We start from the raw sequence: 25,862 nt of genomic DNA on the forward strand, positions 1-25,862 counted from the left end.
TGCAAATTAGACACATTGTATATAACCTGAAAACTCTCTTATGGACATTTTTACACACACAAAACAAAATGGTAGGCTATATCAAATATATTTCATAACAGTTGAGAATCATCTTTATACAAAGTTTGGTATAAAAAAAAAATCATGAAACCTAAGAAATGTATTGATGATTTTTTTTTCTTTTTTTTTCTTTTTTGCCTATTCATGTTTATTCATGTGTTTTATTTAATTTTATTTAATTGTATTTTATTTTGGTTATAAAAATAGCATAACATATGAATAAAATATCATCTTTCAAAATGTTTATTTTTATTTTATTTTTCTTATGCTCTAAACAATGTCATGACATGAAAAAACTAAATTCACGAAACTTTTTTTTATTATTATTATAAAAAAATGTCTGGGTCTCAGGAGAATAAGTCTGTATCAGGTTGTAGGACTTTGACCGTGGAGTGCAGCAATGAGCAGAGACTCACATGGGCTTCAGTTATGATCATCAGTATGACACAGCAAGCATAACAATACTGGACTTTGATTTGGTCGTTACACTCAAAGTTTCTGTTCATTTAGATGAAGGGTACAGAAAACATCCAAGTCTTAAGTCTCACAAATGTTGGCTAATTATTAGTGCCAAGCCCATAAGACAGAACTAAATGATTATAGCATGCAAATAGCAACAAGATGGACTTAATTTGCTTAATAAACAGTGATTAGGATTACAAATACAAATAATGCAGTAAAAGGTTTTTGCATTTACACTGCTAATTTAAGTGTTATTAATAGCATTTTTTAGTTGGTTTTCCAAAATGTGTGTTTTAGTTAAATTAAACAAAAATATGCATTATAGCCTATTGACAATTTCCATTTGTAATTTTTTAGTAAGAATATTTTTTAGCAATAAAATTGATTTAATCATCATAAAAGAAAAAAAAAGTTTTGCAATTTCTGCTCATTTTAAAGGATATATATGTACACAGATCATTCATCATTAAAATTATTTTAAATAGGCTATTATTTTAAGACATGGAATTTGATAATAGAAAACGTTATTTTAAAGATGAGTATTAAAAAGCTTGTAAAATGTCATTATTATAAATGCATGTTTAGTGTATAACGCAATGCGCACAAATATAAAAGCAAAATGACTTCTGTTCTTCTCTTGTGTCATTAGATTACGTCTAGTTGAATGATTTACAGTTTCTGACGTGTGTTTGCACAGATTCCTTACCGAAAGTGCAGTAAGTCCGTGTACTATGATAATATGAAGAGTTACAAATCCGTTTCTGTCACATGGGGGAGTGAGAGAGAAATAAATAAATAAAACTACCACCAAAACAATCGCGCGTGGAGTAGTGGGCGGAGTCGTGAGCATTGGGAGGGGCTCATGACATCACTGATAATGGATATATAGTCACTCACAGAGGATCGTCGAAGTGGAATCGTGTTTTTTCATCCTTCTTGAAACAACCCTAACAACCAACTTCATCCTTTATAGGAAAACATGGACATATACGCCAAAGACCTAAAGAAACCAAAGCCAGCTTTGTTTTGTAACGTAAAGGTAAATTATTACTGTTGTTTTACGGTTATTGATGAATACTATTAGGTTATAATAACGATCCAAAATTCACGCAATAATAATATTGCGTTTGATATATTAATTTAATTTGTTCATTTAATGTAAAATTACAGTATTGTTACTTTTGCTTTTGTTCTCTGTCATTTAAATGCATATTAAATAGTAATTTAAAGTGCACTTGCTCTTATTGCTTGGGTGATATGATGTGAAAGTGGAGGTATATAATATTATTATTTATGCTGTCGTGATATATATATATATATATATTTATATCAAACCACCATGAGCCCATCTTCAGGGTTATAAAGTTTTGCAATTTTCAATCCCTTATCCTCTGCTCATCTGTATTGTGAATATAGTAAACCGTTCACTGGGTCTAATTCATTAATTCATGCTGGTTTATTTTATGTCTTTCATTTGTAAAGCCCAGATTGTTTGAAGCCTTAATTCGAGGCATTTGACAGCCGAAACAGGTTTTGCTGATTTTGACTGTCAATGCAGATAGACTTCTGTCATCTTGAAGGAGCTGTAGCAGCTTAGGATGAGGACCTCAGCCTAGAGGGCAGTACTGTGTATCATGGCTCACCAGAAGCCATGCTTAGTTGAAGTGCAGCATTCATTCGCCTTTTACTCTCAAGCAAATGTCTGTGGAATGCAGGGATGTAAGACAAAAATATGGTTCTGCCATCTTGCGCATTACGTTTTCAATGCATTCAGCATTTAATTTGGATGTTTTTGTGTTTGGAAATTGTTTGGATAAAGATCTGCCTGACCACAGGTTGTTGTGGTGTCAAAACTTTTTCATCTTGGCTTTGCCAGAGATTCATGGATTTGTATATGATTGATAATATCTGTTCATTTCTCCAAACAGCATTTTGTTTTTCTTTTACCGCGATACACAGATCTTGACCAACATTATCTATGTTTAAATGCTCCCGAATCATCCATTAGTAATTGGACTGATGGCTAAAAAGGACTGAAAAGACTTCATGTAAACATTTAAACTGAGCTGAGCTGAATCCAAATTAAATTTGGATTAGATTGAAAGGGGTGGTGTAGACTTAAAACAATCCAGTAAATAGTAAATAACTATATGTATATATGATTCAAAAATACCTTGCACACAATGTTTAAAAGAAACTGTTAATGACATAATATGTTTACATACGTTTCACTTCTTAATAATGTGCATATCTTTATTTTCTTCTCATGAACTGATCAGTTAAGCAGACTGATTTATTCAATATTTGCTTAAAACAACTCTTGACAGACTTGTCAACAAGGGAATGCTTCACGGTAGCTCCAGTTGTAGCAGCTTTGCTCAGAATACATAAATGCACATGTAAACCAAAATGTGAACCGGATTGCAGAATCTGAAAAAGGAAATTAGTGCTTGTAAACGTAACCATTATTTGCTTGTTGTGCTATTTCAAATTCGCGGTGATCGGTTGACCCCTATAGCTTAACCTTGGACTTAGGCATTATAGAAAATTCCATCTGAGTTTCTCTGGATTTGCATAAACCCTTCAGACTCATACTTGCTCATTCCTTCACCTAAACTAACTTCCGACGAATCACCTCTGACAAACAGCTCAGAGGTTGTTGGTCATATTAGACGAGAAGAAAATTAGTTTCACACCTACTTCAGATCTGTTTTGTGTAGTTGTGATATTTTGTTGGCATGTTACAAGAACCTTAAATAGAAACAATTCCAATGAAGATGGTTGTTTGGAATTACAATAGACAGTTTGACATGACACAGATACAGAAATGTCTGCTTAGTTTTCCCTGCTCGGTTTTTATAGAATGTTTGCCTTTCCCCTCTTACTAGGAACTGTCTGTTGTTGTGGTCATTTATATTGAACGAATCAGAGTACAAGTAGTGAGAGGCACTCTCCAAAATCAACAAAGCTACAGCTAAAGATCCAAAGTCGCAGGGCTCTTTCGCTCAGAACTTTATATGTTTGTAAGGTTGTGAGAGTGTTACGTCTAAATGGATTGCGTTCTAATAAGGCATAGCTGCACATGTTGAATGGACAGGTTTTGGAGATATGTATTTTGTTTATTGGAGTGAGTCAGGCAGTGATGACGTATGTTGAAAGAAGGTGTAGAACATGCTGTTCAGTGTACTTGGCCTGTTTGCAATCCTTAACCCCCCCCCCCTTTTGAGACTGAAACTCATTTGAACTGACAGGTAATGCTATTACGTCCCCTTGGAATTATAAGGTTCTGTCTGCATTCCGAGTAGTTTTGAGATATTGAGCTTCAAAGTTTTGCATTCCATTCGACTGTGTGGATAGATCCTTATTGTTTTTTAAATAAAAATCCCATAATGTATAGGCTACAACATAAAAAAAATGTCAGATAGAACCTTATACTTCCAAGGGGACGATTATACAGTACAACATGATGTTTTTTTTATTTTTTATTAATGTTTAGCTTTAAAATATTTTGTATTTTTTCCACTGTTTTGCTTTTCTCCATTAGCATTTTACATAAACATTAACATCTCTGCTGTCAAGCCACCTTATTTAGTTTAAATGCAGGATGGGATTTCAAAATGAGCCTGTCATTAGACTGAAATTAGACTGTCACATTGATCTTGCACTTTTCCATTTATTCTACCATCAACTGATTTGCTCTTGGCAGTATGCACAATGTAATATTGTCATGCATAGATTTATTTACACTTTACTAGGAAAAAAGATTTGTTGAATCTGTATCGCATTAGCGTGGAACAACTCTCCAGATTTTTTCACTTGATTTCATTGAATCGCTGCTGACAACCTCTAACAGTTTTAGTGTCCCATTTGCAAGATTTTCTTTGAAGCCATTTAATGTGAAAGTCTGTGAATTCAGACATAGCCAGCGACTTCATCATTTTCTCGGAGCTGGACTTGAGAGACATGATCATTTGCAGTCGTTTATTAAATTCTGCTTGTCATCACTAAATGTGTTCTTGTAATATGAATAGAAAATGGGTTCTGCTCATTTCAAGCCATAGTGAAAATCCTTCTGAATGTCCTGTTATTTTTGCAGCTGTGGTGCACAGGATGAACATCAGGGTTGTACTTTTTGACTGTTTAACCTTTATATCCTGAGGAAATTCAAAAATGTCTGCTTAATGGCTCCTGTAACATATGATAGCAGTGCAGAGTTGCATGTAAAACATCAGACTTCAAAGTCAGTTTTTCCCCTGATTCTCTTTACTCAGCAGGAATCTTCATGCAGCACAATAGCTCTTGAGGAGGGGCAGAAATCCAGGTCTGGACAGACGACAGGAACTGCTTTCCAGCACGTTCATCAAATCTTTCACCGCTGGTTTTTTGTCTGTGGAGTTTGAATCACTCACTGTATCCTAAGAACATTAGTCCTGATCTACAGTGTCAGTGCAATTCAAACATCATTAAAATGCTCTGATGATTCGAAACGAATGACACTCTATTAAAACCTCCTAAAGGCGCATAAGTTCACTCGGCGGTCATCTTGCCATTTCCCGTCTTCTTGAACAGGGAAATGAAAGTTTTAATTGACTGAACTCTTCAAATCTGTTTGACGAGATTACAGTTAAATACAGTTTTTTTCTCAATTCACACAAGCGTGCCAAGGCCTACATGCTTGAGGTAACTGTAGGACAAATGTCTGACAATAATTTTCTCCTAAATATGGCAGGCTTGCTTTATATTTGCATTATTCTTCCAAAATTCCAAAACCCATTCACACATTGCTTCAATACAAAGCAAATATTTCATTATGCTTTGTGCTTACCCGAGGCTACTTTTCTAATTGTGATTCACGGCACAGCGAGTGATCAAACGCGTGCCAGCTCTGCAAAAGATTTACAACTGCTTGTGGAGAAGTTTGCACTGATGAGTCTGCCAGCCGTAATTTGCATAGGAACCTGTGTCAAGTTTTTCTGTGCATGTGCTATTGCTTGAGCTTTTGTTTAAACCTAATATCTGGCAAAACAGTAACATGCCCTGATCATAGTACACATATACTACCTCAGGGACACTTATTGAGTAATGGCCTCTGGAGAGAGATTGCTCATAGTGTCAGTCTGTCAGAGAGCCTTGAGAAAACAATAAAAAAAGATCAATCTGCTCGAACTTCCTTGTAACATTATATGTGAAGGTTTACAGATGTGGCTGCAGTGTTTCGAATAATTTGTGCTGAGCCTAATGTGGAACTGGGACTGGGTTGGAAAGAGGTACAGAGCTGCCATTCAAATGTCTAACACAGGCATTTAGTTGGGCTGCTTGAGTAGACACAGCCTATCAAAAATATTTCCGTAATTAAAAGCCCATTTGCTGCAAAACAAGAAGGAAATCGTATCAACTGTGTCAAAAGCAGCTATTATGTGTGCTAACAAACCATAAAGCTGAAGGTTTAATGGGAGCATTAGCTGTCCTAGAAGCCGTCCGAAAGCATAGCGCTTTGGCCTGCAACGGTTGAGAGCTGGCGGCGAGTGGAGGAGAGGGATTCATGTCTTGTGTTTGTTTAGGAAATCCAGTCCAGATCTCTACATGCCCCATCAGATTGCTTCATGCCTCTGAGACCTCTGCAAACGTTCCTCTTTTTGTGTTAATGGCGTCTTGGGCACGGAAAAAGCACTATACCATATGGGAGCAGCTGTCTCTCTCTCTCTCATACACAAACAGGGAAATGTTCCAATTTGTGAGCTTTTATCCCCTCTGCATTTCTGGTTTATCGTCAAGAGCCTCTCTCTCTCTCTCTCTCTAGAGAGAGAGAGAGAAAGAGAGAAAGGTGAACGAACGCGGCTAACTCTCTAGACAAACATTACTATCAGTGCTTTTGCCAGCTAGTACAAGAAATAAATATGACTAGCTCTCAGCTTCAGCCCTTTTTATGCTGTGTTATGCATAGTATGCATCTCATAAAACATGTTATTTCAGGTATTCTTGATTTTCTTTTCATTCACCTAAATTTAAGGGTCACTGGATATTCTAGGATTCTTAAAAGAGGGGGTCCCCAGAAGGGCTAACAGTTGCTGAGAGCATTAATTAATCAATATTACACGTGTTACATGTGTTTCAACAGAGAAGAAGAGCACCTTATCTGTCCATCAGTTAACCCAATTTTGGAATATGTGGGGTGCTAAGAAAATAATTAAAAATTCTGACGGGGCTATAGCCACCCCCACAACCACCCTCCCCCCAGCACTGGTGTAGCACCATCACTGCTCCTAACCAAACCGTATTATGGTACATGAACCAATGTTAGAAAATTCTATTTGGCACCACTGGCGGGACAGAAATTACAAACTTCAGTTAAGTTGAATTAAATTTGGTAGTTTTATTTTACTTTGGAGTATTTGGCTTCCCATAATCAATCATCTTTAGGCTTCCTTAAAGAGCCAATCAGATTTCAGATAAGGCTGATGCCCATGTGGCTCAACCCCTAGCTCCGCACCTGGCCACACCCTAGTAGTTACTTAAGTTACTTAAATTGTGATGAAACGGAAGTCTTCTGCCAGATTTTGATTCTCAAAAAAGATTGCTGGTTGGAATTTGAGATGTGAGTTGGCTAAATGCAGCAAAAACGATTCAAGGTTGCAGTCGATTTTGAAGGGGCGCAGTTTAAGTGGACTTAATCAGTGCTTGCCAATCATGTTCATGGAGCCATCCCAACACTGCACATTTTACATGTCTCCTTAATCAAAAACATGTCAAATGTGCAGTGTTGTGGGGGCTGTGGTTGGGAACCACTGGACTAAATTACATGTTGATTGCATGACATTATCCAAAAAAAAAAAAGTCAATTTTTAAGATCTATAACATTTATTTACAAAATAGATAAGTTGAATTCTCAAAAGAAAGATAAAATAAGAAAAGTGTCACTCGGTTAAACAGAGACACTACTGCTCCCAATTTTCCATTTTATGAACCACCTTTGTTTTATCACTTATTTATATAGTTTATAAAACATCAAGTTCCTTTAATCATATGGAAATGTTTAGTACACTTGTGTACCATTTGGTAATCATAAGCCTTGTGTCTGATGGTTCTTGTAAGCTTTGTCGCTCTCTCTTCCTGTAGATCTTTGTGCTGTGTCATGGCCTGCTCCAGGTCACTCAGCTGTTATACAGCTCTTACTTCAAGAGCACCATCACCACAATCGAGAGACGCTACGGCCTGGACAGCCTCTCCTCAGGAACCATCTCTTCCCTCCATGAGGTACTGATCACCCCTCACAGTCACCCAGAGTCATCTATGGCTTGCTTAAGTGAAACCATTAAAATCAGTGAAGTCCTAACTAATAAAAAAATGAACTCTTTAGATATTAACATTTTGAAAACAATATTTTACAAGTTGAGCCAATTTTCAGTTATTCTGGTCTTCTCTGGTTATTGAATATCAGTTATTGCTGTATTCTTCTAGGCAATATTACAATTATTTTAATGTTTATGATCTATAACTAGATCATATTTTTCTATTTTATGTTTTGAGGCATGACTTGTTTTCCTCTTTTTTGTTGTTGTTTTTTTTTAGGTAGGGAACACAGTGTTCATAGCATTTGTTAGTTACATGGGTAACCGGGTTCACCGACCCCGATTCATTGGACTGGGGGGTGTGCTAATGTCCATCAGTGCCATAATCTTAGCTCTACCTCACTTCCTGTCCCAGCCCTACTCCTATGACTCTGTCCTGCATGGTAAGTGTCATTAAGGCCATTAGCATCTTACACATCTCTTTTTTTCTTTTTCTTCTGCATGTTAATTTTGTTTTATGCCCCCATGCAGCGAGAAGGATCTTAGACTATATTCTCATCAGAATGATAATATCAGCATATTAATTTAAAACTGCTCAGGACATATTGAAGAAAACCAGACACAGAGGGGATCTTATATAACACAGCTGAATGATAAACATTAGTTTAGACATCACAGGGTGGTAGGCAGGTCTACAGGAAGTTGCTGCAACATACTCCATTTCGACCCTAGTCTCCCCTCTCAGACAGGGTTTAACATTAGGTTGAGAAAAACTCATGAAGAAATAAATCGATTGAAGCTGAAGAGGAAACAACGGACAGAGTGAAAAGTGGAAAGAGATTAGGACAAAGTACTGCAAGATACTGTTGAGATAAAGGCTCTCTCTGAAGAGAAAGTCACTTGGAATTTACTCCAAAAGATAACCGCTATCTCTCTTCACTTTCTTTATGCTTCATTCTCTCACTTCCCCAATTCTTTCTGGAGATTCTGTCATTTGGCCGTATAAATAACGTTACAAAGAGATATGAAGCCACCTACATAAGACCTTCAGTGCATAGCTCACTCAGTTATTTTCTTTTACTCATTTTCATGTTGCTTCAAACCTGTAGAACTTTCTTTCTATTTGTCTTAATTATTCCAGTAAACTTTTATTAAAGCTACTAAACACTAATATTTGGATGGCTGATGTGAAGTGATGATTGGGATGAATGTGGTCTTTTTTTGTGTCTCAATCCAACAGCGAGCAAAAACGACATGTGTTATTTGCGTGCGAATGCAACGGGGGCTGAGGCGTGTGCTCAGGAGGATTCACGGAAGCTTGTGGACACCAGTAAATTCTGGGTGTTAATGGCTACGGCCCAGCTGCTGTTCGGAATCGGTTCTGTCCCCATCCAACCCTTTGGGATATCTTATATAGATGACTTTGCAGGAGCTGGGAATTCTGCTCTCTATATTGGTACTTTGTTTTCATGGTTTTCATAATGTCCATTGAAGGAACTTTAAAGAGTGAAAAGATTAACGAGGTTTGTGTTGTTGCATGTTGCAGCCATTCTCTTTGCCGTGTCAGTCTTTGGGCCGTCCTTTGGATATCTCCTGGGCTCTGTAGTTTTGCAGATTTATGTGGACGTGGACAAAGCCAGCGCAGGTTTGTTTACCTTTTAAATCACAGCAACAAATGATTCCTTTTTTCTGTATGCTATTTGTACCAGTGTATTGTTCAGTGTTAGTGTTACATAAAACACAGTTTTCTTTCGTCTAGGGGAGGCATTGGAGTTGACCCCTGATGACCCTCGATGGGTCGGTGCATGGTGGATGGGTCTGCTCATCACTTCTGGAGGTCTTGCTCTCACCTCAGTCCCTTACTTCTTCTTTCCCAGAGCACTTGATGTAGAGAAGGTTAATCACAGCTTTGTATTCATAACAGCTGAGCATCAAATGAGCATTTGATCACAGATAAAGTAAAATATTGTATAAAATCATTACATTGTAATATAACAGATTCTATTTTAAATGCATTTTTTTCGATTATTCTTTGATGAATTGAAAGGTCAAAACAACAACCTTTATTTTATTTTATTTTTTTATTATTGGCATTACTGTCACTTTTGATCATCCTTAAAGAAAGCATACCTCTCTTGAAAAAAAAACACATGAATAATAATAAATCCCCTACTGAATGGTCGTATGTACCTGTAATATACCTCTGTTATAAGGTTTCACTGCTGTGTTTCCTACTATTTGTAAAAGAAGATAAAATAAGCCCTGATCTTGTAGGTTGCTTATATTTTCTGTCACAAGCATTATATGCCATCTCCATAACCCAAACTTTAAAAGAAATATGTGGCAACTTTAGATAGCTTTACTCATATAAATCATGTCTGAGCTAACCACAGCAGAAAAAAAGACTTCTGCTTTTATCATATGCATGATGAGCAAATAATGTCAACACCATCAGTGCGACAGATCTTCAGCCTGACAATGGTGGTAGTTCAATAGATGCAACAGAGTTTGCAACCATCCTCTATTATCCATTTTTTAATCTAATCTGGTCCAATTCATTCCAAAATATTGGTACATCAATTTGATTTTTGCTCTTTTTTTTACCATGTGTGTGTTGCTGTGCTTAAGAATCACTGTATTCTGACAGTTTTTATGGAGAAATTCCAATAATGCAAGTACTGTAGCTACCATCCTTTCACGATAAATTTTGATTACCTGTGTGTTTGACAGTGTGAAACTAGTACACGGTGTTTTTGAATGTGATATGCAGTAGGCAATAGGTTTACATGTACAGTGAGAAGCTGAGGCTGTTACCGTATTCCTGAAATCTCTTCACTGCACGGCGTCATCTTTTAAAAAAAAAAGACTAATTTTAAAATCATCTTTTGCAGTCTTTTGAATTGGAAGGTGACATCATCAAAGAAGACCCCAAAAAGACAGAGGGCTCCATGCTGGATTTCTTAAAAAGTGAGTCCACTCTATCTGATTTTTTAGCAGACTTACCCATTAGTATAACTATAGTTATTTGTATAGTTGTAGCCGTTTAAATAGTTTACTTGCAGTTAGAAATCAAGTTAGCTTTGGTAATCAAAATTTCTGCAGTCCTGTGCTTGTTGTTGAGGTCTACGTGCGCTGTGTGTCAATGTCTTGTCTGTTGAGTCATACATCATGCGGAGGTTGTTAGTGTAACAGGATCTGACTCTTCTTATGAATATACTGGCCTCCAGGGCATGATTTGTAAGCAGCTGGTTTATGCATGATCATGCTTTATTCATGTGTATTCAAGGCTAATTGATTTCCTGTTTCAAAATAGTTACCAGGTACACACACCCATTTATGAACATTTGTGACCCTGGTCCACAGAACCAGTCTTAAGTCGTTGGGGTATATTTTTAGCAATAGCCCCCCCAAAAAAACATTGTATGGGTCAAAATGATTGATTTTTCTTTTCCATGAAGATATTTTGTAAATTTCCTACCTTAAATATATCAAACTTAATTTTTGATTAGTAATATGGATTGCTAAGAATTCATTTGGACAACTTTAAAGGTGATTTTCTTAGTATCTAAGAAGGTGATTTACTTTTTCTGCACCTTCGGATTCCAGATTTTCAAATAGTTGTATTTCTGCCGAATATTGTCAGATTGTAATAAACCATACATCAATGGAAAGCATGTTTATTCATAATCAGTGAAAAATTGGTTTTGTGGTCCAGGGTCACATTTGCAGGAAAAAAAAATTTAAAGGTGTTGTTCATGAGAGCTCAGTAATACCAGATGGAGTGGTGTAAAGATCCATAAAGAGATGATTGAATGAGTTTGGTGTGGAAGAACTTGACTGGTCCACACAGAACTCTGACCTTAACCCCATCCAAGACATTTGAATGAACTTAAATGGAGATTGCGAGCCAGGTTTTCATGTCCAACATTAGTGCCTGACCTCCGAAATGCTCGACTTTATTAATGGGCAAAAAAATGCCAGATAAACACTTCAAAATCAATTGGAAAGCCTTTCCCGAAGAGTGGAACCTGTTATAGTTGCAAAGGAGGGATCGACTCAATATTAATGTCTGTGTATTTAGAATGAGTCTCTGTTTGTGTAATGCTCAGGAGTCCCAATACTGTGCTCATTTTGGTCACAAATTATGTTTATCTTTGCAATTATTAAAGGTTAAATTGGAACTCACTTTTAAATATGTCAACATCTGTTTCTGTCTTCTGTGGTCTGTCTGTATTTTTGCAGTGTTCCCTAAGATGTTTGCTAAGCTGCTGTTGAGTCCTGTCTTCATGCTGCTGGTTCTATGCCAGTGCTGTTTCTCCTCTGTAATCGCTGGAATCGCCACCTTCTTTAGCAAGTTCCTGGAACGGCAGTACAGTGCCTCTGCGGCCTACAGCAGCCGTCTTATTGGTAAGCCAACATAATCAAAAAATACATATGATTACAGTTTTCATGGCTAACTTGTCTCAGACATTCCTTTGTATGGTTTCGCGTTTGGCATTTTATTTTACTGAGCACAATCTCTTATGTGTGAATAAATCAGGTGCTTTAATCCTGCCGTCCATTGCTGTGGGGATGGTGCTCGGGGGTCTGATCATGAAACGCTGGGGGTTGTCGTTCAGAGCCATTCCACGCTTCTCTGTTGTAATGCTCACCATCTCGGTCTTCTGCTGTGTGCCCCTCTTCTTCATGGGCTGCTCCACGCAAGATGTTGCTGGTGTTTATCCCACAACATCTGATGTCATTAATGGGTGAGTTTAACATCATGTTCATTTGATTTAGCTGTCTCTTGGTATTGAGGATTTTATTTTTATATATTCCTAGAAATAAATAAATAAATATATTTTTTTGTCAGATCTGGCTTGGGTAGGTGAGAAACCACAAAACAGAGTGTTCTCATTTGTTTGATTGCTTCCATGTTTTTTTTATATTCTCTTAAAATACATATATAAATAAATAAAAACTCTCAGAAGACTCTCAGAAGACACTTGAGCTTAAGTTTCTCACTCAAAGGCACAATTGTGATAAGGACTTTTTTGGGGGGGCTATTTTGCTAATTTCCATCATAAAGTTATGCATTTGGGTGACACTTTTATCCAAGGCTAAATTGCCTTCAAATTATACTTTTTATTTGTTCATGTATCCCCTTAGAATCAAACCCATGAAGCTATTTGTGTTGCTAGCTGCATGCTCTAATGTTTGACTTATAGAAACACTTCCCATTACTACAGTGTTCCTGTAGCTCAATTGGTAGAGCATTGCTTATCAAGCGCAATGTTGTGGGTTTGATTCCCCGGGAACACATAATAGGTAAAAATTGATAGCCTGAATGCACTGTAAGTCGCTTTGGATAAAAGTGTCTGCGAAATGCATAAATTTAAACATTTAAGAATTTACCAAAAATATATCACTAAAATAAATTATTTACATACACATATTTATACAAATATACTACACATATATTACATTTTTGGCCATAGATTTTTTCCCCTATTTATGTTGTCCAGAATTATATTTTGTAACCTATTTTGGATTATGAAAGCATAGGCTAAATATGTTTTTCTTAGTCTGTGCTGTTTACAATATATAGGAACCCAAAGTTTATAACAGTATCTATAAATAGAGAATGTTAAAAGGAGCCGGTCCTCACAGGCCATTAAAAACACTGTTAAGATAAGCCTGTTCTTTGTCTTCTGTCAGTGTTTGGATTCAGACCATTGTGCTCTAGTGAAAGTTTGTATCTTTGGGTCCAGAACAACTTCCAGTGACATGCTGTATAATCAGTTGAGGGAGCACACAGGGGGAAACAGCAAGCGGCTCAAATCACTGAGAATAGCTTGAGTTCAGATCAACATCCAAAATGCTGTGTGTCATACATATCTGAATACTGAAAGGAAATGCCATGAACTTTATGAACATACTCCTATTATTGTATCAAATACACACACAGTCCATAGCACCTGTGTGCTACTGTATATTCTTCTGAAGCTATACAAAAACATTATGTGATATGACATTTTCAGTATTAACCACTGATCTATATATATACTACATTAAGATTACCAATGTATTAAATGTTTCTGTATTCTGCTAGTAGAGGCTAAAGTGTGTCATTCTGCCCGGCAGGCCTCATCTGTCCTGTAGTGCCAATTGCTCATGTCCCAGCAGCGCCTTTAACCCAGTGTGTGGAGAAAACAACATTGAATACATCTCACCCTGTCATGCTGGGTGCACAAACTTCACCATGGATCCAGAGAACCCTTACAGAATTCAGGTAAATAAGTCTAACAACCAAAACAGAATTTGGTAATGAAATTTCCATACCATTATCTCAAGCCAGAGTTCTAGCAAGGCCACTGCATACAGTAGATCTATCCATCTAGACCTTTATTAGCTCATTGCTGAAGCCGGATAGCAGCTCAGTGTGAGTGTCTACTGTACTAGCGACACTGAGCAAATGACCATTCACGGTCTGTTAGCGATCAATGGGTTGAGTCAAATCAATCCCTCATTAGTAAAACTTCCTGGAGGAAGTGCTTTGGGGGCACAGAACAACTAAGAAGTGGGCGTTAAAGCTTCTGCATAACTGCCCAGCAAGAGACTTTCAGGAGCAGCTGATAATGAATTATTATGTATGACACAGCACATATCATACCACGAGGTAATTATAGTGAGAAATAGAGTTGGGACTGGACTCCCTTGCTTGAATATGACAAAACAGGCGATGGAAATTGTGTCAGTAGAAGTCAATAGAGCACAAGGAAAGCGTTAGTGTTAGTATTTGCAGCATCAAAGAAACACTGTTGGTTTTTGTTCTCTTTAGAATTGTAGTATCCTTCTAGACATCACCTGTAATGATGTTTGTTATGAAGGTAAGCACTAATGCAGGGTTACTCAGCTGGTTTTGCTAGCCCACAATTAACCGTGCAAAAGTCAAGAAAAATGTTTTTAAAAGTGAAATTTATTGGTTAGTGTATTATTGGTTTCTTATTCTTAAACCATGTTTGTCCTTGTTACATGTGAACCTTTATTTATTGAAGCTTGGATCAGATTGACTTTTAGCTTGTGTGTCTTTTCAAGGATTTGACGTGTCATGTTATAATTTGTTTAATATCGTATAGTTAAATAAAATGCCCTTTACATAAAATCTAATCGGATTTCTAAATAAGTTCATTTTTAAGTCTTAAATTTTATTTTATTTTATTTTTCCTGCTCCCTGTTACTTAGTGGATATTTTTTTTTGCGTCTCAACTCAAACCAATTGTGGTCACCAATATTTTTCATTCAATCAGTTTTTGGTCCCAAATTGACATTCTAAATGCCAAATCTTGTTTGAAATGTCATAGCATAATAACATCCATTCTCTCTCCACACACAGAATTATAGTAACTGCCTGTGTATTCCGGGTCTGGCCACAGCCAAACCTGGCTCTTGTGCCAACACCTGCCCTCACTATCTCCTGCCTGTAATGCTCCTTATATCTCTGGCCGGATTTATTGCCAGCCTATCACACAACCCCATCTACATGATGGTGCTCCGGTGAGAAACATACAAACACCAAAACACTACATTTAGTGTGAGAACTTCAAGTGTAAGAAATCTTGAGATATAGTGTTAGTATTTTATTTCACTCATTATGTCTTTACTTACAGGTCAGTTCCACCAGAAGAGAAATCCTTTGCCATAGGGGTTCAGTTTCTGCTTCTGCGGGTTCTGAGTAAGTAAAACACCAAAACACCTTATTTATTCTTAAATTCATTATTTTCCAGTGTGAAATGCAATTACAAATAATGCAAATAAATGATAAGTATGTGTACAGAGAAACATAAGCTTTATCCTGAAAGATCCTCAAAACAAGATAGTTGATAATACACAGAAATAAATAGAGAACACTGGTCAATGTAAACCACAGTGTAAATGATTCTCATATGAGAACACTTTCCTGAAAAAAACAAAACAAAACACTTTCGAAATTGTGCAAATGTAATAGCAATACTTTAAGTACTGTAGCGCCCCCTTTTGGTCATTAAACAACAATCAATTTATCTATCTCTGTTACAGCTCCTAAATCTAAGAATAGTATTATGAACTATACATGTTTTTTTTGTTTTTTTTTGGTATTCTAGTGAATAATTATATATATATATATATATGTTTACATTTGTAGTAAAATTATTATTTTTTTCTCTCTCTCTTTGCTTAGCCTGGCTGCCAGCTCCAGCTCTTTTCGGGATGACCATAGACTCCACGTGCATCTGGTGGAAAATTGCTTGTGGAAAAAAGCAAGGATGTGGTTACTATGACAACAACCTCCTTAGAAACAGGTAAGAATATGTTCTCTTTTGACCTAAATGCATTACGAAGGTAAATCTGTGTCAGAAAATGGTCGATTTTGAGTTAAGTGAGTTTAAATATACATACACACTGAATATATTCGGTCAAACAAGGCTAAAAACAGAAAGCACACTATGTTAATTAATGTTAATTGACTATATGGTGGCACTGATGATGTTCATGATGACTTGTTTCAGGTATTTAGGACTTCAGGTGGGCTATAAGACATTAGGCATTGCACTCCTGGCATTCATTGGCTGGAAAATGCACCGGTCCAGAGAGTACAGCTTAGAGAAAAAGCCAGAGGGACCCCTGTGATGCCTCAACCCTGCTTAGTTTCGTGGCTAGAAACCCCGTCCTTCCAATACCTGGCTGGAAATGGGATTCATTCAGTTTAGGATATTTCTCAAGTTGTATGCTACATTCTTGAGTATTTATTTCTGCCTGCATTCAAGTGGGGCCATAACTGGACACATTCAAGGACTTTCCACCTTCACTGTTAATTTTGGTATTAACAAATATATATAGTGCTCAAAACAACTGATCATACTCATAGTCACAGTTTTCATTAGCAGATTATTTCGCATTTAGGATTGTGGCACCTTTGGGGAGGACACAAACATAAGATAAATTTCGATATACTGTATTGTCTGTAACTTTGATTAATATATAATTGGATCATGTTTCAAAATGGTTTAAAGGTTTTATTTGAAGAGTATGTGAAGGATGTGAGATGCTCTTTATTCCCAAATGCACACAGATACACGAGTGTGTCAAATATCAAACTGAGTTGAGGTGTGTAGCTTCATATGTCTATAGTAGCCTGAGCAGATTTAAAATGTTACTTCCAAATGTGAAGACATTTTGAAAATAGGCATCAGATGTTTGTAAAATATATTTTTATACCTGATATTGTCGTTGTATTGTATCTTTTGTGCATACTTTGTTGTTGTTGTTGTTGTGCTTAATACAAATGACAAATTGCTTTTCTAATTGCTGCTTGGAGTAATGAATCATAACTTTCTAAGTCTTTATTATGCAATATGTAACATTTATTTACCAATGTATAAGTTATTTCAAATATAAAAATTGTTCACAATTTGTAGCTTTTTTTTTTGTCATTTGGTTGATCTTTAATGAAAGCTCATTTCTGCCACATAAGAAAAAACAAAACATAATTTGGACATAAAAAGTCTTTATCTAATAATTATTACTTAATTTCTTTATGCCATAATTTTGATTTTTTTATCTCTCAATTGCAACTTTGTGTCATAATTATGACTTTTATTTCATAATTCTGAATTTTGTTTTTCATAATTTCACAATTTTGACAGTATATCTCATGATGATGACTTAATATATCATAGTTACAAATTTTATCTCATAATAATGACTCATAATAATCTTTTTGCCTATTATGAAAAATGTTATAGGCTAATTATGTTTAGTTTTTTTCTAGTTTGTTTGTTTCAACTCATACTATACTGTATATTTTAATATAGCATTATCATTAATACTTTTAAAGTAACTTTTTATATAAGTTATGCAAACAAATTTACCAAACTTGAACCATAAGAAGTTATCAGGATTTGGTTGGTTATTGTAATCTTTTCGTTTTCTCTTTTATTACCAAAATTGGAATTCTTTCCAATGACCCCCGTGGACCCCCTTAAGTAGGCTACCCCCAGGGTACACATGTACATACAGTACCCCTGGTCGGGAATTACCAGCTATGAGATTTAACCGCTGCTGAACTCCAAGCACCACCCAAGTATTTTAACATAGATCTATGTATACTCTCCAGTGGGCGATACGACATGACGTCATGGTTGATACAGAAGACGTCACGATCCGTGGGTTGATACAGCATTACGTCTTGTATGTGCGCGAGAGAGAGAGAGAGAGAGAGAGAGAGAGAGAGAGAGAGAGAGAGAGGTGAGGCCGCGCATGCGCAGCCGCTATTAAGCCTGACAGCCGATCCAGTGCAGCATTCCCGTTTCCAAACGCACAAGAGCGCCGCTTTCTCCATCGCTCTGCCCCATCCAGACATTTACACCGGTGGGAACACGCTGTTAAAAACAAGCCCTCAAACATGTCTGTGGGTAATGACTTTGGAAACCCTTTAAGGAAATTCAAACTCGTCTTTCTTGGAGAGCAAAGCGGTGAGTGTCATATTGGAATTGCCAAGGGAAGTTTTAATAACAAGCATTGCTATTGATTATTTATTTGCATCTGTATTCACCTCCTTGACTTGAACATGATGATAACATTTTATTAAACACCAAATTCATAGGCCAGTGGATCTAGTGAGGCATGTTATTTGATGTGTGACGGGGTTCACATATTTAATTTTATTAAAGTTAAATTATTCTGATAAATAAAAGCTCTTATTAGCCTTTTTGTGGTTTTTGTGTTTGTATTTGTATATTTATTGCTGAATTTTCAAATGGGCCACTTATGTAAAGAATAGCCTAGTAATAAAAAAATCAGTTCCAAATGATTATCAAGTTTAAAGACTTATTTTTATTTCATAATATTGCTTTAATGCTTTTTTAATGTAAAAATATAAACTAATGATTGAAATCACTGGATTTCATTAATTTAATCCAGTGACGGGCTATTTACTGCAGTCAAACATCTAAAATCTCTGGTGTTTTTAATAATGAACTATCAAGATTGTATTAAAGTTTCATAAATGCCCATTTGAATGCATTTGGAGACTCCAGTGTTTAAAATTTAGCTTGGTGTACTTACAGAACAGAATGAATAAATATATAAATAAATAAATAATGTGGTTGTTGAGACACACCCAGTGTGTGCCATTGAGAGAACTTGTGTAGCTGCAGCCTGCAGACTCTGCCTGGTATTGTTTCTCTGTGATGACAGTGATGACCGGGTCAGTTACCCATTGGTATGGTTGAATGAGTCCTAGCACTGCAAGTGATTTGAGTAGGTAAGTTAATGTTTAGCAGGGCAACTCATCTCTGATTTCCCCTCACGTTCTGCTCCCTGTCGTCATTCAAAACCTCCTATCAGATTAATAGAGCCTCCAGAATGTCTTAGCTGTCTTCAGATCTGTGGGACGTAAGTCTGGGATTGCGGTGCGGAGAGTATGATTCACACTGTGAGAGTAAACAATGGATGCTGCCATGGTACGGAGGCACTGCTTCTCTCCAGGGATTCTGATCCCGGCTTTATTTTGTTGTCTCCATCTGAAGCCTTTCAGAAATGTTGTGAAGTAGCAAAAAGACCCTCCTCACAGCTTTTTGTGGATTTCTCTGTGTTTTGTTGATGATCTCCATGCAGAATGTGTATCAGCTTGTGGATCTGTTCCAGTCGTTACTTCCATAAAATCTCAACTTGTTAGACTGTGGCGGAGTTTTTATTAATGCAAAGAATTCCACATTTTCTTCAGTGAAATTAGAGAGAATATATGCACACTGTACTGTTTGAAAGTTTAACATTTTAAAATGTTCATCTCTTATGTTTAAGAATACAGTATCAAAAATACAGTAAAAACAGTATTATTGTGACTTAAAATATTTTTTTCCATTTTAATATATTTTAAAATGTACTTTATTTCAGATTTTTTTCGTCAGTGTCACATGATGCTTTGGAAATCATTTAAGTATCATTTAAAAGTCATTTAAATGTCCTATAATCAGTATTAAAAACAGTTGTGCTGCTTAATGCTTTCAGTGATTTTGGTGATAACTGTTAAAATTTAATTTAATTTAATTTAATTTAAATTTATTTTATCCTTACTAAAATTGAATGTCTTTATATATATATATATATATATATATATATATATATATATATATATATATATATATATATATATATATATATATATATATATGATTTTTGTACTTATTTGGGATTTTTTCCCCCCATTGTTACATATGTGGTGATCCAGTTCAAAAATAATTGGCCTAAAAAAATTGCTTGTGAATTTATTGTTATGGTATATTATCACCAAATATTGGATTCAATATTTTTATCAGCCTGTTTTGTTTCTTGTTTTATTAGCACGTTTGGTATTTCTTTTTGGAACGAATAGAGTCTTTATCGATCTGGGCTAACGAATCTCAGTCTTTGAGACAATATTGTCAAAATCATACACAAATAATTTAAAATATTTTTTCTTTCCACTCAAAAAGGTGGTTTAAGCTCAGATCAGTGAGGCCTATGACCAGTCAGTTCCAAAAAGAAATACAAAACCAGTGCTAATTGAAAGAAAACTAGTTGACAAAAAGATTGAATGCAAGATTAGGTGATATACTGTAGCATAATGAGAGTTTTTGAGAGACCGGACAATTTTGACAGTAAACACCAAATCAGGTAAAGGATTTTCAGCACAGCACAGGGGTTAAAACCTTTTGTCTGTCAATCATGTCATACTTAAACACAGTTCTTTTTGAAGCAGGTGATGTGCTGGCTTATCCAGTTATTGAAAGCCTCCAAGACAGCTGCAATTACTGCAGAAAGGCTTTAATGTGCCGCCTGTGACTTAAGGGAGAGATAAGCTGAGAGGATTCATATTGACCGGTACAGACAGTGAAGTGTGTGTTACACAGTATCACTGATAACAACAGTAAACTACGGTAACCTGTTCTGTATCAGACTATATCAGCCATGTTGCACTTTTGTTAATATATTATTATTATTGCAATTTGATTTAGGCAAATGCAGTCTCTGATTACAACATTTGCCAGTAAACACATTGTCATTATGTGTGTTGATGTTGAGGACTGGCAGCAATGTTTCATTCCACATGTTCTTTTTCTCTGCCTCTTATTTCCTTTAGAGACACTTAATGCAACCATTTGTAGAGTAGAGCAATTTGAGACCTGGTATTGATTTTTCTCTTGATCTCTTTTTTTTATGGCTCTTTTTGCCCTTTTCATGCCCATCAGCACACATCTTAACAAAGATAAGAAAAGCCCTCATTAGAATGTTAATGCATAATTGAAATGTACACCAAACATTAATGGATTCTAGTTTGGAGCCTACCGTACAACTGTTTTGAAACATGTTTAGTATTGTGCTACTTTAAAAGGATAGTTCACCCAAAATAAATATTATTTTATTATTTTTTTGGCCATAGTATGAAAAATACTGTGGTTATATATATATATATATATATATATATATATATATATATATATATGTATATATGTATAAATAACCTTCCTTTGTGTTGTGTAGGTTGTTTGTGTGTGTGTGTGACCAATCGCTTTCAGGAATCTTGACATAGTTGCTTTATTCAGGAATCTCTTGTTTTAGTTTAAATTTCAACCTTAAGAATAGATGATGAAAAGATTACGCTTATTCCATTTCATTCCTTCATTCAACATCTTTCTCATACAATGACATTTCTTTATGACCATTGGAGGTCAATATCTAAAAGGACAAAAAAAAAAAGCTAAATAAAAGCACCATACAAGTACAGTATGTTACTTGAACAGTGTTTCAAGTCTTCTGATTGCTTTGGGTCAGGAACAAAGCATACATTTAGACAGCATTTACTGATGTTCTCCACCTTCACTTCAGCTTTTGAATCAAATATGGCTCCTAAGATTCAAAACTAGAACATCTTTGCATATCACTGTGGAGTAGACCAATTCCCTGGGGTCTGACGCCAGTGCACACAAACACTGCGTTGCATGCTGTTGAGTGCACATTTCACCTATCTGCCAAATGTGTATAAACATATTCCCTTTCAGTGTAAAGTATAATGTTTTCAGGGCCAAGACTGCTAATGTCAGCATATTTCTTAATTACCACACACATTGCAAATGCATAGTCATTACCGTCAATCAGCAATTGAAATATAAGCAAGTTCCATCTGCACTTTGAGTGGCCAGTTTGCATGGGCAGCATTTTGTTAAGCAGGTGCAGGTGATTACACGGTTGCGATATCTGAATTGGTCAGTGGATAGATGCAATATGGAAATGGAGATAGTAGAGAAGTACAGGGAATGCATGTGAATGAAGATAATCCAAAGTGTGGAAAGGAGCAAGCTGCCGCTCATGTATCTCATTTAAATGGATCCGAATTGGGAAGGCTTTGTGAAAGAAGCTGTCCAAGGTGCTGAATACCCCTCTTTCCCCGACACCCCCCATCATCCTAACTCCCTTCGCAGGACATATGAGAGCTGTTCTGACTTAAGGTTCCTGTTTCCTCACTTGCTGCATGTTGAACATTACTGCAGTCATGAATCCTGGCTGTTTAGAGGCCATCATTTTATTAATGGCATGGACTGGATTGAGGGAAGCGGAAATTGCAGAGAGAGAGAGAGGGAAAAAAAACAGTGACTAGTCACCATGTTCCATCCCACAGAGCTCTGATACAGCCGTCCGGAGGAGTGTTATGTGGGAGTTCTGTATTATGTTGGCGGTGTTAAGAATTAGCCTTTACCACCCATTGAGCAAGAATGCAGTCTGAACAGTCTGAATATATATATATATATATATATATATATATATATATATATATATATATATATATATATACATTTGCCCAATTGGTTTGTTTATTTTTATTTTATTTATTTTTATTTTTGGTGAAAAAACACTTTAGGTCAGTAAAACTGTTTTAATGTTTTTTGTAGGAAGTCTCTTATATTCTCACCAAGGCTCACCAAAAATCAATCAATCTATCTATCTATCTATCTATCTATCTATCTATCTATCTATCTATCTATCTATCTATCTATCTATCTATCTATCTATCTATCTATCTGTCTATCTATCTGTCTATCTATCTATCTATCTATCTATCTATCTATCTATCTATCTATCTATCTATCTATCTATCTATCTATCTATCTATCTATCTATCTGTCTCTAAACTTGACAGTTAACAGAGGGAGGAGTTAATATTTATAAAGCTTAAAGTATTGAATACGTGCAGAATGAATCTCTGTCTGTTTTCTTCTAATTCACTGGCCATCCTCTGTATTTCCGGTGTGGACATTCAGAAATGTACATATTTAGCTAAAAACCTTTCGGGTACTGAATTTAGCCGGCGAGTCCGATTTTGTAATTCTGTGGTCTGTGAAGTCTGTGCACATTGAGGAAGCGTTCTTTTGCCAAGTGCTAACTTCCTGTCTCAGAATAATGAAACAGTCTATTATCATGAGAGTGTCTCACACTGATTACTCACACATTTACTCATAGTTGCCTAACCAGTAGGCGGCCCGTAGTTTGATATCCCACGTCCATCCATCCAAAATATCAGCTGTTTATATGACCTCTAATTGGTTTGGATTAGTCAACACTAAATTAAATTGAGTGGCTTGAGTTGATTATTATAATACAGACCACTGTGAATGATGCTAAAATGTAGCCCACATAACTTTGCTGACTCACTGAGCCAGTAGCTCAGGCTTGGATCGGCTCATAGACACCCTCAGAGAACGAGCAAATGCGTCAATCAGCATGTCTCCAGGCAACAGTGTTCTGAGAAAATGAAACCAGTATTGCTGTACACTCACACATCAGGTCAGGGTTAGCACGTACCACAAGAAGTCTAGTTTATTCTGTCTATTGATTCACTCTGACGTCTGCTCAAGATTTTTAAGGTAAAAATAAACCTTCTTGTATTGCCTTGTCACTTGATTTTAAAAAGATGTGATGAAGGCATCATATTGACAAAATCAGCTTCTTTTTTTTCAGATGTGTACCATTCAAACTAATGAACTTAGTTGTAGGGTGTATTTATAACAGCTGTTTAACCCTTTGGAGTCGATCAATGTACTGTACACCTTTTGTGGCATCTTCTGAAAACCCCTGAAAAGAACTTAAATTACACTTTCAGTTTTGATTGTACAGATAAGAGCAATACATCAATCGAATCTGTAAAGGGTACACACATAATAACAGCAAAACTCTGCGCATTTATAAAATAAAGAAAACAAACAGGGTGCGATGTCTGCCGCCTTGGTTCTGTGTGATCTTCATTTAGAAATGCGACATTAAAATCAACTGAAACTCAGCAAACACTCAACAAAGAGACATGAGGGATATATCTATAGAAAGCCTGACATGTCTACTTTTAAACTAAGCAAGTCTTATTGAAAACACATTTTTGTGATAAAGTAATCCATACGAAAAAACACAATGTCCAGTCTTCCACATCTCCCTTCATTATATCTAATGCGACCTGAACGCACTATTAATATTGTAAAAAACACTGTGAAGCTCACGGCCTGAGAGGAACAATCACAGTACATAATTCACCCCAAGAAGACGTGCTGAGAGAAAAAAGAATGAAGCGGCTTGATCCAGCAGAGATCATCAACATGAATGAGTCTTTATTATTATTATTATTCTACTTCTATTAGTTTTCACATAACTTGTACACATTTTACTAGTTGGACTTTTTCCAAACTATAACTCCTGACTAAATGTATAATCAAGTGAAACATTATGAAGTTTCATTCACATCATCTAAATGGTGAGGTTTTTATTTTTATTTTTATTTTATGTTCTATAACACAATCCTATGAGTCTCTTAAAAAGATGTTTACTGTCAGAACTTCTGGTTCAGAGGGTTTATAGTACAGCCACTGTTTATCTCCCAAACTCTCTCAGGTTTTATTTGCATGATATAACAGTTTCAAACTTCCCTTGTTGCACTCAGCAGTGCCAGTGTTGCCACATTATTGTGTCAATAAATGTCAAGGCAATCTGAAAGACTATGAAATGTGTTTGACTCAAGATTTTAAAGGACATCTTTTGATTCGATGTTTGCGCTCATCTGATTAATTCTGCTCTAGTCATATTAGTTTTCTTTCTTTCTTTTTTCTTTCCTTCTTTCTTTCTTTGAAAGAAATACTTTATGTAATTTAATATTATATAATATGAATATATTATTATTAATAAATAAGTATTTTATTAATACTTTTATTTAGGAAAGATTCATGAAAGTGATCAAAAGAAAGGCATAATGTAGTATAATGTTACAAAAGATTTCTCTTTCAAATAAATGCTCTTTTTTTTACTTACTATTCATCAAAAAAATCCTGTAGAATGTTTTTTAACATTGATAGTAATCAGAAATGTTTCCAGAGCATGAAATTATATTAGTATAATTTCTGAAGTATCATCTGTCAATGAAAACTGAGTGATGAGTTGTAATGGCTGCTGAAAATTCAATGTGCAGTCAAGGAATAAATTGTTTTAAAATCTGTTAAAATAGAAAATAGTTATCTTGAATTGTAAAAATATGTCACAATATTACTATTTCTGATAAAATAAATGCAACCTTGGCAAGAGACTTAAAATTGTTTAAAAAACTTACTGATACCCAATTTTTGAAAGGTAGTGTACAGTGGATCCAAAAATCTGATTTTTTTTTTTTCATCTTGGAAGAAAACAAAGGTTTTTTATTTATTTATTTGAACTCATTAGTAATAAAGTCAGGATTTCTTGTTTTCGTTGAAGCACAAGATGACTGTTGGAACATTCTCAACTCATGCTGAATAATTAAAATACATTAACATTTTTAATTGTAAATTGTGACAACATATTTAATAAAAAAAAGATAATATTTATTAAAAACCATTTAGCTTTGATTTTCTTTTCCAAGAGTAGCAGATGCAGGATTGTGATCAAACGCTGTATGCAGTGTCAGGACCAGCAGAGAAGCAAACTTTTCAATACGATTACATACAACCTTCCATATTCCCACTGATCTTTGATCCTTTTCAG

At 35.7% G+C, this 25,862-nt stretch overlaps 2 protein-coding genes across 3 annotated transcripts in view; both read left to right on the plus strand.

Annotated features, from left to right (window-relative positions):
* Positions 1-1,393: 1,393 nt before the first annotated feature.
* LOC128015556 (solute carrier organic anion transporter family member 2A1) lies at positions 1,394-17,241 on the plus strand. The gene is made up of 14 exons (XM_052599457.1): positions 1,394-1,561; positions 7,639-7,776; positions 8,092-8,254; positions 9,052-9,267; positions 9,358-9,456; positions 9,571-9,707; positions 10,703-10,778; positions 12,054-12,218; positions 12,352-12,559; positions 13,935-14,082; positions 15,187-15,347; positions 15,461-15,525; positions 16,012-16,132; positions 16,340-17,241. Exons 1-14 carry the CDS (start codon positions 1,502-1,504, stop codon positions 16,458-16,460), a joined length of 1,878 nt encoding a protein of 625 aa, XP_052455417.1. The 5' UTR covers positions 1,394-1,501; the 3' UTR covers positions 16,461-17,241.
* Positions 17,242-17,441: 200 nt separating this feature from the next.
* The window catches only part of LOC128015557 (ras-related protein Rab-6B), an 85,969-nt gene continuing 77,548 nt past the window's right edge, over positions 17,442-25,862 (plus strand). Inside the window, exon 1 of one of the 2 annotated variants that reach the window (XM_052599458.1) lies at positions 17,442-18,304. In XM_052599458.1, the coding sequence (XP_052455418.1) occupies positions 18,235-18,304 (70 nt within the window). In that variant the 5' untranslated portion in view covers positions 17,442-18,234. The remainder of the gene's footprint in view (positions 18,305-25,862) is intronic. The other variant, XM_052599460.1, reaches the window with a different exon arrangement.

This window comes from Carassius gibelio, chromosome A6, assembly GCF_023724105.1.
Source record: "Carassius gibelio isolate Cgi1373 ecotype wild population from Czech Republic chromosome A6, carGib1.2-hapl.c, whole genome shotgun sequence".
NCBI classification, from domain to species: Eukaryota; Metazoa; Chordata; class Actinopteri; order Cypriniformes; family Cyprinidae; genus Carassius; species Carassius gibelio.